A 17,152-nucleotide genomic window follows, 5' to 3' on the forward strand; every position below is an offset into this window, starting at 1 on the left:
CGGTGGCGCCCTCATTTATTTTCATCTCTTTTGTGTCGCACTGTATGAACTATACTTTTAGGCGCTTCAAAAAAGGCAGTGTATTCATGTACCTGATAGTGTACAATCTGAGTCTACAAGTACAATTATTCATTCATTTATTAATAATTATTATCCAGGATAGGCCAGGGTCCAGTTGCAGTGTAACGCGGGTCTACTGTACCCTTAGATCATTAAGTAATGGATGGAGCACGCTGGCAAATGTTCTAACTAAACTTTCTGCCGGTTTTGGTGCGGGGAGGGTAACTCACACTTTGAAACACTATCACACATTCACAAAAATAATTTGTGTCTTTACAAACTCAAACTATTACAAAATGGACAGACTAGCATGTTTTTGCACACATACATCGATTACACAGAAAAATCTCTATACATATACGTAATAATACAATCGCTCTAAAGGGATGTAACCATATCGATATTACAAAAATAATAATTTTGTTGAAATTAGAAATAACATTAATATTATATTCATAAAAAATACTACACAGGTCATTTGTAACGTTTTCATCATTATTATATGCATACGAAAAAACAATAAAACGCCATTTTATTTGTATTTGAATATGTATTTATTCAACACATCACATATTATATTCCATAAAATAAATATCGGTCCAGAAATTTTTATTATTTCTGTACCGAGGTGTCCATTCTGATTTTCTCCCACAGCATTCAATCCACCTTAGCCTTAAAGCAGGATTTTTTGTAAATCTGAAATATACGCAATATTCGTACATACATGTGGGATTGAAATAAATAAATGGTTGTTTGCTTGTAAATACGTCTTTTAATAATTTAAATAATTCAACTATATTCCGCACACGCACTTCGTCTTCCATCCGCCGCCATAAGCCTTCCTTCCCTCTCGCACACCTCATACCTCTCTTTCATCCGTCACCGTTCCGTTTCCCACATTCGGCCGTCCTGCAACAATGTCTGTCCTCAGACATCCATCCTCATTCATTATGTTTCCTCATTCAAAATAATACGTCATCAGTCACACACCATACTTTTCCAATCACACTTAACAAACTTAAATCTTAAAACTATTACACATCTTAAAACATCTTAAAGTAAGTATCTATTACATAGCTAGGTTTCAATTAAACATCATGTTAAAAACATCAAAACAAAAGAAAAAGTTAATTTTATTCTTTGAGTTTACCAAAACAAAAGTTTATCCTCAGACATTCATCCTCGCTCATTATATTTCTTCATTCAAAACAATACATCATCTGTCATAACACATTTCTTAACACATTTTACAATCTGAAATCTTAAGTTAATACACATTACACACTGCTAAATAACCTTAATATTTAATAACCATAAACAAAAATAGGTATTTCTTATTAAATACTGCACTTCAAATAAACATCTACTTAGAAAACAAAACTTACAGCTTTATTCTATTTATGAAACTAATCTTACAGTTTTATATTTTAGCTACAACAACAAGTACTCAATAGTAACAATAGGTTAACCGTGAAAATAATAAATTCTGAACAGTACTTAACACAAATTTAACAATGACAATCATAAGTACTAAATGGTAAATAGTAACACACAAATACAAGTTTAACCGTCTTAATATAATCAACACATTAGGAAAATAAATCCATGATAATGGGCAAGTAAGACACAAGTAAAGTTATAACATAATCATTCATCATCTACCATCCTTCACCAAACAACACTTACCCATTGAGCTATTCTTCATTAGATAAAGGCCAACGCTTCATATTGTCAGCTGAGCTGGATGTACTTATAGACCCTTCAGTAGTACTATCAACCTTTTCCAAATCATAACGATCATTTCTCTTTACCTTAACCACCTTGTAGGGTCCTAGATATTTAGGTTTCAACTTGAGGCCTGAACCAAATTGGGTTCGCTTTATTGCCACTAAATCTCCAACTGTATACTGTGAGCTGATTTTCCTATTCTTATTAAAATATTTAGAATTCTCTTCTTGAACTTTAAATATTTGTTCCTTAGCCTTTTTTCTCAATTCATCTCTATCATTAAATGATTGTATGTATTCTTCCTGTAATAATTCTTGAATTTTAATATCCTCTTTCACTCGCATTCTTGTTCCTATCAAAAGATCAAAAGGAGTGCAATTAATACTCCGTTGATATGTACTATTAATCGCTCTTTGAACTCTACTGACATGTCTGTACCAAAGACCAGAATTTTCCATACACAACTTTGTAAGTAGAGGTATTATTATCTTGTGAATCCTTTCAACTTGACCGTTGCCTCTAGGAACGCCGGTTGTAATCTTCACATGTTCTATGTCTTCCTCCTTGCAATACTCTGTAAACTCGTGACTAGTAAAAGCTGTACCTCTGTCTGTTATTATTCGTCGTGGATTACCAAAAGTCTGCTGATGGATTTCTAACTTATTCAAAGTCTCTCTGCTTGATGTACTCTTTGTGGGGAACAACCATACAAATTTTGTAAATGCATCTACTATGGTGAGTATAGGATTGTACTGCTTCGTAGTTTGAGTCAAAGGTCCAACGTGATCTAGGTGTAGTGTATCTAATGGCATGATTCCTTTTTCCATGGGGTTGAGAAACCCTTCTTGCTTTCCCTCTTTCTTAGTAGCTAACAAACATGGGATACATGTCACTATAAAATCTTCTATCTTTCTGTCTACTTCCTTTATGTAATAATCTTGTTCAATTAACTGTTTCATCTTCTTCTTGGAGAAATGTCCATTACTGTGTACTCTCTTCAACACTTCTTTTTCCATATTCTTAGGTATAACAAGTAATTTCTTCTCGCCTTTAAATAAAATATCATTCTCAATCCAAAAATCCTTGTAATTATTATTATTCTTCAAAATTTCCTTTATAGCTTTGAGCCCTTCATCTTGATCTTGTGCTAGCTTCACTTGGTCATGTAATGATATAATTCCAACAAAAGGATAGCGACTTAAAGCATCAACATGATTCATCTTAGAGCCACTTCGATGTTCAACTTCAAAACTATAATCTGTAAGAAACAATACCCACCTGGCTACTTTAGCTGACAAATCTTTTTTCTTTAATGTTTGCTCAAATGCTTTACAATCAGTGACTATCTTAAAGTGAATTCCATGTAAATACTGATGAAACTTTTTTATACCTTCAATGACTGCAGTTGCTTCCAATTCATAGCTAGAATGTCTGCTCTGAATATCATTTGTCTTGCGACTCATGTAGTGAACTGGATGAAGTCCTGTATCTGGGTGATGTTGCATAAGTATAGCCGAGTACGCCACACTTGAAGCATCTGTATGCAACTCCGTCTTTAAGCTAGGATTGAAAATCTTTAACACAGGGGCATCTGCCAATTTTTCCTTCAAAGTTTGAAATGCTACTCTCTGTTCATCGTAAAATGTAAATTCTTTATCTTTTCTTAATAAATCTGTAAGCGGCTTTGCAATGAGCGCATAGTTTTCGATATACTTTCTAAAATAAGAAGTTAATCCAATGAAACTATGTAACTGTTTTAAATCTCTGGGTTCAGGGTACTTACGAACAGCTTCTGTTTTCTCTGGGCTAGGTCGTACTTCCCCGTCTTTCACAATATGGCCCAAATACTCAATTTCTCTCTTGATTAAGTTAGCCTTCTTCCAATTAATCTGTAAACCATATTCTGAAGCCACTTTCAACACAAGTTGAAGTCGTTCCACTGCCTGCTCCTGATTAGCTGCTGTAATTAAGATATCGTCTATAAAAATAATCATAATTCCTTGTGAAATCAGATCCCTGAAGATAATACTCACAAATCTCATGAAATATTTAGGACATATCGATAAACCAAAAGGAGCTCGGAGAAACTCATATTGGCCGTTATGTGTCACAAATGATGTATATGCGACTGACTCTTCGGAAACTCTCAAATGGAAAAATCCATTTTTTAAATCAAGGACACTGAATATCCTGGCTTCACACAGCTTATCGATCATATCATCAATTACTGGCAATGGGAATTCATCTTTTACTATCTTTTTATTCAAAAGTCTATAGTCTATGCATACTCTAACTGAACCATCTTTCTTTTTAACTAAAACAACTGGACTAGAATATTCTGAAAAACTCACCCGTATAATGCCATCGTCTAACCACTCTTTTACCTGATTTTCTACTATTTTTTGCTCAGTTAAGGACAATCGTCGTGCTCTTTGTGCAACAGGCACATCGTCTTTTAAAACTATCTTCAATTGAATAGGTGCTTCTTTAATTTTAACTGGATTATAACTTTCAACACACTGCAAAATCTTACTTCTTAATAAATGATCGGGAATATGACTGACGTCCACAGGGGAATCTGAAAAACAACACAAATTAGACAACCATTCTTCACTTTTAGACATAAACTTTACCTTGCACCCACTCATTATCATGGTTATTTTGTTTAATAATTCTTGGCCTAAAATCATAGGAAATGGTATAACGTCTTTGTTCACTATGTGGAATAACACGTTTTGAAAGTCTCTGCCGTCGATGGTGATGTTTACGAACACTTTTCCCAGCGAATTAACCTTCATTCTTCCGAGTCCCGTCAAGCTTAAGTTTTCGTCGTATTTCTTTGTTTGAAGCGCCGTAAAACAGTCGTATGTCATTAAGTTTACGTCGCTGCCGGAGTCGATCAGTGCATTCACATTCAAATCTTTAATTTTTACCATAATCATGGGCTTTGTGGTAGGAACTTCTTGTTTGTTTACAATTTTGTACTCGTTTGACGTTTGGCTGTCATGGCTGTCACGGCTGTCACTTGATCTCGTAACATTGACATTGGCAGTTCGATTCGCTGATGACGTCGCTTGACTAACAGCGCCACCTGCTGAATATCCACTGGAACCTCTCGAATGCTGATTTACCTTCGTGTTTGTTTTCTCGTATCATAGAAATCTAAATAACAAGACACTAGAAGTCGTAAGCGCGCGTGACCTTGTCGCCACTCAGGTGACTTTCACATCACCAGTGTGTTTGTCACAGTTCAGTTGCTATGGAGACGTATGTGTGTAAACATGGTGTGTTTCAGCATTTCCCATTGCGGAAATTCTTCCACAAGTTGTAATTATACTAATAAAGGAATAATATTTCATCGGTAAATATTTTTTTTTAGAAATAATGCCGTTTTTCCTTAAAATTATAGAATATTTACAAGTATTACGAGTGTCACCATAGTAATCGAAATAACAATGAATGACACAGTTTCAACCTTATTGGAGCAAAAAGAAACAAAACGTCTCATATACTTAGGGATGTTATTCTAAAATAAACCGTAAATTCGTGCGTTAGGATACATATTAAAAAGCTTAATTTGATATTTAAGTTAGTTTTCACTAAAATCAAGTTGTCCAATAAAAGACATAGTTTACTTGTGTGTATTGTTTAGCTATCGGTTTAAATGTGTTGATTTTGGCGACAGCGGTTTTCATACGAATTATGACATTATAGCACTTCTATGTGTCTTGTTATTTAGATTTCTATGTCTCGTATACTTCGGTACATTGATTTCCCTTATGACCAAACTTATTACAGCGAAAACATTTAATGCCACTGCGACACATACTTGCAACATGATTCAAATCGCCACAATTGTAACACCTTCGGGATGATTGAGGTCTACTTACACGTCGGTTGACATTATCTTTAAATTCTTGTACATTATTCTTCATCTTTGCTTTCATCTTTTCGTATAATGATAATTTTTCTTTTAACGTAGCGTAAGAGTTGGCGCCATACAATATCGATTTATTAGGTTCATGATCGCTAATACCGTCGATGATATATTGAACTGAAACGTAATCCGGGAATTTAGCTCTGCGACCCAACTCCTTCATAATTAACATGTATTCATAGTATGATTCATTCTTTTGTTTCTTACGCGACGACATAACTTCGTGCATTTCTTTGGTGTTGGCGGTGTCAGGGAATTCCTTTTGAAGCGCCGTCTTGAGTTCATCGTAACTTTTAAATGTTTTTTCGCTCTTCAACCATAATTCCGCCGTACCTACTAGTGATCGTCGGGCAAATATTAATTTTTGTTGCGGCGTCCAGTTGAAAATCTCGCTATTGTCTTCTAAATCCTGTGCCCATTTGGTTGATGACACCGACTTATCGTCCCCGCTGAATTTGGTTATGCCGTCGAGGAAAAGCGCGGACATCGTGGTTTGTTCAGCACCCGTCGTTTTTACTTCCGTCATCGTTATAATTACTTCTTAAAGCAAACAATGTATCGTCGTCGTCGTCGTCGTCGTCTTCTTGCCGTGTATACGTCGTAAAATAGTGCAAAACACACCGCGTCGTGTCGTCTTCTTACAATGGCGCGTGAGCACGTGGCCGGTACAATCGTAGTTCGTCTTTTTGCGGAATATAAGTCTTCTTCAACAATTTCAATCCCGGACGAGCTTCCAAAATTGTGGGATTGAAATAAATAAATGGTTGTTTGCTTGTAAATACGTCTTTTAATAATTTAAATAATTCAACTATATTCCGCACACGCACTTCGTCTTCCATCCGCCGCCATAAGCCTTCCTTCCCTCTCGCACACCTCATACCTCTCTTTCATCCGTCACCGTTCCGTTTCCCACATACATATAAATAAAGTAGCTGCTCCGCGCGGTTTCACCCCCGTGGCTCCACTCCTGTTGGTCGTAGCGTGATGATATATACCTTCCTCGATAAATAGGCTATCTAACACCGAAAGAATTTTTCAAATCGGACCAGTAGTTCCCGAGAATAGCGCGTTCAAACAAACAAACAAACTCTTCAGCTTTATAATATTAGTATAGATTACATAATAGAATAATTACAAGATTAACATTACAAAAAAAACGGCTAAATGCGAGTCGGACTCGCGCACGAAGGGTTCCGTACCATTAAAATGTTCTGCCAGTTAAAAGTAACCGAGCGTAAATTTTAATAAATATATACAAGACTTACAAAATAAACATTATACTCCTTTTTATGCAGTTGTGTAAAATTTTAATATAATAAAGATTAATTCTCATCTCATTTCAAATTATACTTAGAAAAATATTTTTTTATCGACGTTCAAGTTAAAAGCAGTCCGTCACTAAGAAAGTCGTAAAAATTAACGACCTTTTAAGCGACGGGTTTTTAAATTCAACTCTATCACTAAGTTCATAAAGATTAAATTTGAATTTCTCTTCAAGATAGTCTCGCTACATCACTTTATAGTCTCGTGGGGAGTGCGGTTCAATATCGCGTTCTAAATTCAACTTTATCGCTTAGTTCATAAAGATTAAATTTGTATATTTTCTCTTCAAGATAGTCTCGCTACATCACTTTATAGTCTCGTGGGGAGTGCGGTTCAATATCGCGTTCTAAATTCAACTTTATCGCTTAGTTAATAAAGATTAAATTTGTATATTTTCTTTCCATGATAGTCTCGTGAGGCCGCATCAATGATCGAGTACACACATGACTCGATTATTTGTCTTGATCATATCGCTAAACGATACATCGACGATTATTAGAAATTGCATTTAATTAGAAATGTACGTTAAAAAAATAAAAAAATATACACAAATGAAAGGTTATTCCATCTTTTTTAATATTCGACATGTTTTAATTGCTTCTGCAAGACTTGACAGTGCAAAACGGCATTTTTAGCGGAGCACTCGCAGACGTCCTTTCGATGTTTTACGAATACGCAGAGTGTTCGTAATCGATTACGCAAGTAGTTTTTATGAAAGCATAAGATTTTTCGATTCGAATAATCTTATACCTCGGCAAAAGGGGAAACGCCTGCGTGTGTTATCCATTACTAATGATCTAAGACTGTACCTGAGACCGAGAACGAAGCGTTATTGATTTGACACACGTTATATTTTGTCAAGATGACAAGAGTGAAGAAATCCAACATAACAGTAAACATTCCTCTGAGCAGTAAACAGTGACAAGTGACAACTGACAGCTCTTTGGAGCTTTGTATAATTGTATTGATTTGTTTTTGTTAACAATTCAGACAACAAGCTAGCGATTTAGGATGAAAATAAGAAGTTATTGAATTATTTAATTTATGATTCGCTTATAATTTATTTACTTTAGTTGTTTGCTTCAATTCTAACCAGGCAACTGCGTAATGTGGGATTCTTCGACGTTTTTGGGTGCTCTAACACCCAAATTTTATGTAGCTCTAACCGGCACATCATCTCTAATATCAGGTTTAATTCTGATTTTCGAGTGGTGGTATTTCAGAAAATACGGGACGTCGTTCATTGAACAGGTACTTACATGCATAGAATTCATAATATTTGGGAACAGATATGGAGGCCGTAGTATTTAATTTGGTATTTTGCTCTTTCAAATTTGAACTATATTTTATTCGTACATTTTCTTGGGTATAATAATTTTTTGAGTTTGTCTTTTAGACATATAGAAGCCTATCAGATATATAGAAGCTTTCCGAAAGTAATTGAGTAAGTCTTTTGATTAGGTTGGGTATAACATTCTTATTAGAAAGCTACGTCGCCATAGTCCCATTGTTACTGAAATGGTTTCCTTCATGTATATGAAATAGATCCCAGTTAGTAGATGCCGGTCTTTTGATCTGCGGCACACTTGCTTTTTTCAGGTTTAATAAATTATGATATACAAGCTTGCTGGCCACAATTTGGCCCGCATGCTCTGAAACTTAACAAATTATTTACTAATATCTACCTCATGAACCACACATTAGTGAAAACAGAATGTAAACAATGCAGTAGTTTTTGAGTTTATCGTGACCAACAGACAGATTTTAATGATCTGCAAAAGTTGACAAAAGTGACATCAGCACTGTTTTATTTTGGAATAACATTTATACTATGTCTTAAACATAAAAGTTTAAAAACTACTAAAACACACACACACTAAAAATATGAAATTTTCCTTGATTGGAATATATTTATTTGGCCTCATTTTGTGCTATATTTCAACTCTGAAGGCTTGACTTTGAATGTCCCAATGGAACTGGAACAGATGTCGCTGACGACGTTGGGCTCGTGGTCGGGCGGCGCGCGGGGCGACGCGGAAGGCGAGTGCAAGGTGTGGCGCAACCCCATGTCGCTGCTGCGCGGCGCCGAGTACGCGCGCCTCTGGACCGCCGCGCGACGTGCTCCACTCACATATTATGATATGAACCTTTCTGCACAGGTACAAAAGTAGTGATATACTGAAGCTGGGAGGTAGAGGACCTAGGGAGCTATCCGAATCACCCCCATGTATGTTATGCGATTTTTCGTATATTATTAACTTCTAAGACGTTTTTTTTTCAATTTTTCATCTATCACCGAGTATGATGAGATTTTTATTTATGCATTGTGGTAGATGCTTGATTTTTTTTGAATGCAAAGCTGATAGATAGGCCAATTCAGTATGATAACATTTACTATCGTTAGATCTTTGAATGGATAAAAAAAAAATAAAGATAAAATGTTCACAACTTCAAGGGCCCGTAAAAAATAAAATCACATAATAAAAATCCGTTTGGCTTTTATAACTCGCTCTATCTATCAGGTAGCTACCCTCAAAATTTCATTTTAATATTCATAAGGCTTCAATCGAAAAATTGAAATCTAAATGGGGAAAGTGCAAAATTTTAATGGGGATAGTCATCTAGGCCCTCTACCTCCCAGCTTAAGTATATCACTACTCGTTGGGACATCCTGTATATTAGTACATATTTTGTAATAAAGATTTCACCTACTGCTCATTGCGAAGACCTGAAGCGAGACATAATTAATTAAAAAGAACTCAATTATTCTCTATCGCAACTTTTGAAAGCGTAAGGCAAATTTAACGAGTGGGAGTGTGCTTGTCGCAGGAGCACCAGGCGTGGTTCGGCGGCAGCGGCGGGAGCTCGGGCGCGGACGAGGCGCTGTCGCGCGCGTGGCGCGAGCGCGAGCCGGCGGCGCGCGTGGCGTGCGCGCGCGCGGCGCTGGCGCAGCGCCCCGACTGCGCCGCCGCGCTGCTGCTGCTCGCCGAGGAGGACGCGCCCACCGTCGCCGAGGTGAGCGCCGAGCGCCGCCTCGTCGAATTTTTTCTATTGTTTTTGTTCGAAGTTTTGAAACCAAAAATATCAATTTCAAGAAATATACTGGGCAGGATAATCGTCGTTTCGGGCGTGTTTGTTCAGGCGGAGCGCGTGCTGCGGCGCGCGTGGCGTGCGGGCGAGGCGGCGTGGCGCGTGGCGGCGGGCGCGGGGGGGGGCGGCGCGGCGGCGGGCGGCGCGGCGGCGCGGCGCGAGGCGGCCGTGCTGGCGCACGTGAAGCGGCGCGCGGCCATGTGCGCGCGGCGCCTGGGCCGCCTGCGCGACGCCGCGCGCCTGTTCCGCGAGCTGAGCCGCGACGCGCCGCCCGCGCTGCACGCGCTGCAGATACACGACAACCTCATCGAGGTGCTGCTCGAGCAGCGCGCCTACGCCGACGTGCAGGTTCACTATTTATTGTACAATAATTTTATTTTATTTTATTTTATTTTATTTTGGTACAGTAACAGATTGCAGAACAATTCCTTATATCTAGCTCTTATCTAATAATACATATAAATTCTACAACCCAATAAATACCGTACACAGCTTTGAACCAAAAAACAAAAACCGTTTACATTATGACCATGTTTTTGTTCCTAATCCATATCTATACCAAGCTATAGCCAGGAACAAACATAAACCGAGAAAAAAAAATTCTAACAGAGAGAAAAAAAAAAGCTACTATTTAAAATACAAAAAAAAATAAAATACAATACGTTGTTACAGCAATTTATGAACATTACTTCTAAAAACATCCAAACTACCCAAGAATAAGTCACAATCCGGATCTAAATTATTATACAGGCGGCACATTCTGTGTACAGGATTGTTATGCGAAACATTGTTTCTGGTAGGTGGTATGCTGAATAGACGTGGGGTGCGTGAAGGGCGGGTAGGAGCTCTAAAGTTAAGGCTAGCCAAAAGCTCGTTCCCTAATAACCCATTGGCTATTTTATGCAGATTGCACAAATCAGTCAGGGTCCTACGGCTTTCTAAATTCATTAGGTGGAATTTACGCAAACGCTGATCATATTCAGGTATTTTACGCCGTAAACCTAATTTACCACATAATGTACGTAAGAAACGCCTCTGCACAGCTTCAATGCGGTCTTTGTGATTATTGTATATTGGAAGCCACACCGATGAACAATATTCCAATTTGGGTTGTTGAGGAAGTGATTATGAGGAAGAGGAGGAGGAAGAGGAATTTTCACACACAAATTTAGGGGATGCGGATGAGAAAGAGGATATTTTTTTTGAGGAAGAGGATGCGGATGAGGAAGCGGAAGAGGAAGCGGATGAGGATGAGGATGATAGGAAATTATAATCATAATTAAAAAACAAAAACTTTTAAAATTAAAAATTAAAACAAAAGCCATTCTCCTGTCTGTACATATTGATGTTTAAGGTTAGGGCAGGTTAGCTCGCCCGATCGCGAATTTTCAAAGCGTCTAAGTACTATACTATTTGAGTCACGAGCCGGACTCAGATGAGCTTTTGTTTATGCATATTACTGGAAAAAACCTAATCTATCTTAGTGCCAGAAGCGACATTAATAGGCGATTTCCACAAAAAAAAACTAACTGGTAGATATTATGTAAGCTTAAACAACTTGTTTGTTTTTAATTTAAAATGACTTTTGACACACATTATTTGGTAAAATATGTTTCTTCTGAGTATGAGAGACAATGATAAATTATGTATGATGTTTAGAGATAAGTGTTAGGCGCTGATATAAATATGGCGGTAAGACTCTACTCTTGTTCGTTAATAGAGTCCGACTCGTGTTAGTCTAAATAGGCTTTGTAAATTCGCCGCCCGATCGGATCAGCATCCTCATAAATTTCCTCTAAATATTGAGGAAGCGATAGCGGAAGAGGATTTTTTTATTTTCATTTTTGAGGATGCGGTAACGGTAGAGGAACCCAAAATATTGCGGAACTTCCGCATTATGAGGAAGCGGAAGAGGAATCCTCAACAACCCTAATTCCAATATACTTCTTACTAGGGTTAAATATAATATTATCCACGACTTCGGATTTTTGAATGGTGAGGCAGTACGTAAAACAAAGCTCAAACTTTTATTGGCCTTACTGACAATGTAATCGTAGTGCGGTCTAAATGATAGTGAAGAGTCGAACATCACACCTAAGTCTCTAACGACCTTGACTCGTTCCAGTGTTACATGACTAATGTTATAATTAAAAATGATCGGCCTTTTACTTTTAGTAAAACACATTACTTGGCATTTTTTAACATTGAGGGTCATACGATTGGTATTGCACCATTCACTGACGACATCTAAATCCCTTTGTAAGGTCTGACAGTCACTATAATCTTGTATTCTGTGGAAAATTTTGACGTCATCCGCGTACGCAAGAGTATTACATGAGATTAATTCAAGAAGATCGTTAATATATATCAAGAATAGCAGTGGCCCCAAATTGGAACCCTGCGGTACACCGGAAGGGGATAAGAATGGAACAGAGTCATAGCCATACAATGCAACCAATTGTGATCTATTAGCTAAATATGAACTCATCCACCTATACAGACTACCATGTATGCCAAGATGATTGAGTTTTGAAAGAAGGATAGTGTGATTTACAGTATCAAATGCTTTGGAAAAGTCTGTATAAACCGAATCCACCTGTAATTTACTATCAAATGATTCTGTCAGATAATTAGTATAAATGAGTAAGTTTGAATTTGTTGAGCGACCAGCTACAAACCCATGTTGTTTGTCGTTTAATCTATGTTTGATATGACTATACATATGTTCGTATATAATGCTTTCAAATACTTTAGCAAAGCAGTTCAAAATACTAATTGGTCGATAATTTTCGACATTTCTCTTATCACCGGATTTGAAAATTGGTGTCACTTTGGCTTGCTTCCATAAATACGGAAATGTTCCTTCGATTAAAGACTTGTTAAATAACAGAGTTAACGGTTTAACGAGAGATGAGGAACATAAACGTATAAAGACTGGTGGTATGCCATCGGGCCCAGTGCTCTTGGTTAAGTCGATTTTCTTTAGATAAGATAATACTACGCTCTCAGATATGTGTATGTTGTTTAGTGTGTAGTTTGATGAAGCAAATTTGGGAATGTAGGCAACTTTGCAATTTGTCTTATAAACCGAAGAAAAGTATGTAGCGAACAAATTGGCTATATCATGTCCTGTGTCAGCAACTTGATTTTTGTAGTACATACTGCGAGGAATGTCGTTTGTAATTTTCTTGTTTTTTGTATATCGCCAGAAAGACTTCAAATCTTTAGTGAGACTGGATTCGATATTACCAATATACGACCTGAAACAAGAATCTATTAATTTTTTCGATCTAGATCTTAGAATTGAAAAAGTATCATAATCACGAGGATTGGAGTACTTTTTGTAACGGTGATGAAATTTCTCTTTAGATTTAAGTATTCTTTTTAAGTCCTTCGAGAACCATATAGGATAGTGATTCCGGTGGCGTTTTATTCGTGGTGTATATTTTTCGATAATAGTATGAATATTATTATAAAATAGTTGGACAAATTCATCTATCGGTAAGCTCAAAGCAAGTTGTTGCCAGTTTATTTTTTGGATATGGTCGTTACAACTATTGAAATCGGTTTTGTAAAAACACAGCTTGTCAAAAGAATTATTATGATTCAGAGATGCGAGCATGTAATTGAATGTGATTTCCAAAGGAGGATGATGATTGTCAAGGCGGCTTAAAGGAGCGCCGTTAGTAATTTTGTATAAATCTGGCGTATTTGTGATTACAAAATCTAAGAACCTACCGTTTGTGTTGGCTATGTTGTTAATTTGGGATAATGACGTGCACTGTAAAAATTCGTAAAGTAATTTTGTTTTTGGACATGAGTAACTATTGAGGCCGCCATTATCTGACCATATTAAATTGGGAAAGTTAAAATCACCTAATATAAGAGTACTACAATCAGATGAAGTACCTAAAAAATGGGAACATTTTTCCATATATTCAGATACCACACTCGTTATAATTAATATTATCATAGTCATTTTTTTTTTTATTATAGATGTTAATAAATTTACTAAGAAATACTCTTATAATAATTTTTTTTTAAATATTTGTATGTTATTAATTTAAAAAATAATAATATAAGGTTTACTTGTAATTTTTTGTACAATAAAGCATTATAAATAAATAAACGCAACGGTTCAGGCGGTGCTGGCGCGCTGCGAGGACACGGGCGTGCCGCAGTCGGCGTGCGCGCTCTACACCGCCGCGCTGCTGCGCGCCCGCGTCGCGCCCGAGCACCGCGCGCTGGAGGTGCACATTACACATTACACTGCACGTTACCCGTACACATTTGCCAATCATTCTCATTCGGCATCTTTAGCGTACACTATAAACTAAAAACATAACATTGGAAACAATTTTGTGCAAATCAATCGACCCCCTCGTCTAAGAGTCGTCGTCTCGCGTCGCAGGCGATCCACGCGGCCATCGAGTTCAACCCGTACGTGCCGGCGTACCTGCTGGAGCTGCGCGCGCTGAGCCTGCCGCCCGAGCACGTGGTGCGGCGCGGCGACAGCGAGGCGCTCGCCTACGCGTTCTGGCACCTGCGGCACTGGCGGCACCACGAGGGGGCGCGCCGCCTGCTGGCCGCGGGCTGGGCCGGCCGCGCGCCGCCCGCGCCGCCGCCGCGCGCCGACCGCGAGCTGCTGGCGCCGCACCACGCGCCCGCGCCCGGCCCGCGCCGCGCGCCGCTGCTGCCGCTGGCCGCCGCGCTCACCGCGCTCACGGCGCTCACGGCGCTGGCCGCGCTGCCGCTCCCCGCGCTCCCCGCGCTCCCCGCCCTCCCCGCGCACCGCTGGACGCTCGACCCCTCCGCGCTGCTGCGCCTGCTGCCCGTCTACTGAACGCGAGACACGTGCTACTGCTTCGTGCTATGAAGCGCAACATGCTGCGTGATCCGTGGTTATGACGTGTAATTCCATTTTTCCCTTTCCATTTCCATTTTAATATAGGTGTAACTTCCGAACCGCCATTAAATTTGAATCGAACTGTACCTTAAGCAATTACTCACATCACATAACCGCGGATAACGCAGCGAGTTGCGTCTCATAGCACGAACGCACGTACGCGCGTTTGTCTCAAACTCGCATACACGTGCTACCCTGCGTGGTGACGTGTGTCTTTAGTTATTTCATGACATTTTATGCATGTCGTATTATGTACTAAGTAGCCACACCAATATGTAATACAAATGTGCACAACATACGCATATGCATTGTTTATGGATTTTATTGATCGTGTTTATTGAATATTGGCCAAAATAATATTGTATTCTATAATATTTAATGTTTACAAATTGGAGTATTAATCTGCATTATACTTAGGCATAAGATATTCCGAAATAATATTGCAGTGTTTTGCATTGGCAATGAAGTCTACACATATTTATTTTTTATCAGAATATGACCCGGACGAGGTACTTTAGTCAATATTTTTTATTTTATTATTTTTTTATAATACTATGTAAAAAAATATGTGATATATTTTAAAAGAAATACATTAATGTATCAGTATTTGAAATATCGAACATGTAAAATGTTGAATTGACTTATTATTATATTTAATCGTTTTTTTTTAGTTAACAATCTGATGTATGACATTCGTTAATAAATTCTTATTTATGATTTTATCTAGTTGTGAATTGTGATCTCTGTATTTGTATGTTGAAAGTCTGATTTTTTTTATTTATTCTCTGTGTGGAAATGATGTATCTTAGAAATAAATTAACCGTAAGTCTGATATGGGTAGTTTTATTAACCAGTGTCCTAAATAACTGAGAATAGTTCCATTTTGGAAAGTGGTGGGATAATATTTTGAGTCAACCATTAAATTGTTGATAGAATTATCTATAAATATTAATTTAAAAAATGAAAATGAAACCATAAAATTATAAGAAGAAAGGTATGTAGATTCTTAATTGACAGCGTTATAAACTACAAAATCAATATTTGGTGTAAAATGTGCGGAACCTTCGAATTTTATTGGCTATATTTTTATTTTTTTCTTTTTTTCCTTTTGAACCTTTATTCACCCATAGTTTTTGATTCACACTCATGTTTTGTTCACGTTTTGCTATGTGGCTTAGAAAAATGTATAGGAGAATTAGTTGGAACGAAAGAACGTTAATCCATACTAATATTATAAATGCGAAAGTAATTCTGTCTGTCTTTCTATAACTCAATCACGCCTAAACTACTGAACCAATTTGCATGAAATTTGGTATGGAGATATTTTGATACCCGAGAAAGGACATAGGCTAACTTTTATTGCGAAATATGTGCCACGGGCGAAGCCGGGGCGGACCTCTAGCATAATATTATAAATGCGAAAGTGTGTTTATTCGTTTTAATGTGACATGGCCATGGGTAACTTTTGACAGCGGTGAAACGACTCATACTAATGCATCAGGGGAATTCGCGGGCAAAGAAAAATATATGAATACATATTTTAATTATCTATAATATAAAAATGAATCCCAAAATGTGTTGGTAAGCGCATAACTTGAGAACGGCTGAACCGATTTCGTTAATTCTTTTTTTATTATGTTCCTTGAAGTACTTACGAAGATGAAAACGTAAATATGTATCACGGGCGAAGCCGGGGCGGACTGCTAGTTTTCAATAAAAATGATGATGATATTGTTCATGAACGCCCAACGACCAGGCGAGTTTATACGTTCGCTAGCTATGCAGATACTGAACCATCTGCGCACGCGCGACCTGTGGATAGAGAGCATAGCGTACGGGATGTGGGTGGTTTACTTTATTCAGTCGTTAAAATTTCCAATTTTAGGAAGATTAGAAAAATGATTTAATCAATATTTAGGAAAATTTCGATTGACAGAAAAATTACGATAAGTCAGGAAAAATTTCTATAAGTCAGGAATATTTCCATAAGTCGGGAAAATTTCTATACGTCAGGAAAATTTATATAGATAAGGAAAAATTGTAAAAGTCAGGAACATGTTTATAAGCCAGGAAAATTTCTATACGCCAGGAAAATTTCTATACACCAG

General features: G+C 37.7%; 1 protein-coding gene across 1 annotated transcript; it reads left to right on the forward strand.

Annotated features, from left to right (window-relative positions):
* Positions 1 to 7,942: 7,942 nt before the first annotated feature.
* LOC149484977 (protein ST7 homolog) lies at positions 7,943 to 15,876 on the forward strand. Its single transcript, XM_089699707.1, has 6 exons — positions 7,943 to 8,299; positions 9,034 to 9,207; positions 9,878 to 10,063; positions 10,190 to 10,486; positions 14,281 to 14,388; positions 14,550 to 15,876. The coding sequence occupies exons 1-6, from the start codon at positions 8,156 to 8,158 to the stop codon at positions 14,979 to 14,981; spliced, it is 1,341 nt and encodes a 446-aa protein (XP_089555833.1). The 5' UTR covers positions 7,943 to 8,155; the 3' UTR covers positions 14,982 to 15,876.
* The last annotated feature ends 1,276 nt before the right edge of the window (positions 15,877 to 17,152 follow it).

The sequence above is a fragment of the Colias philodice genome, chromosome 10 (genome assembly GCF_061535455.1).
Source record: "Colias philodice isolate Cphi_HAF_F1 chromosome 10, ilColPhil1 Martin Lab GWU primary, whole genome shotgun sequence".
NCBI lineage: Eukaryota > Metazoa > Arthropoda > Insecta > Lepidoptera > Pieridae > Colias > Colias philodice.

Bases quoted from the DNA above. Each gene is read 5' to 3' on its own strand.
- LOC149484977 (XM_089699707.1), top strand. From the start codon at position 8,156: ATGTGGGATTCTTCGACGTTTTTGGGTGCTCTAACACCCAAATTTTAT. The intron at 8,300-9,033 runs GTACTTACATGC...GAACTGGAACAG, and splicing joins GGACGTCGTTCATTGAACAG to ATGTCGCTGACGACGTTGGG. The intron at 10,064-10,189 runs GTGAGCGCCGAG...GTGTTTGTTCAG, and splicing joins ACGCGCCCACCGTCGCCGAG to GCGGAGCGCGTGCTGCGGCG.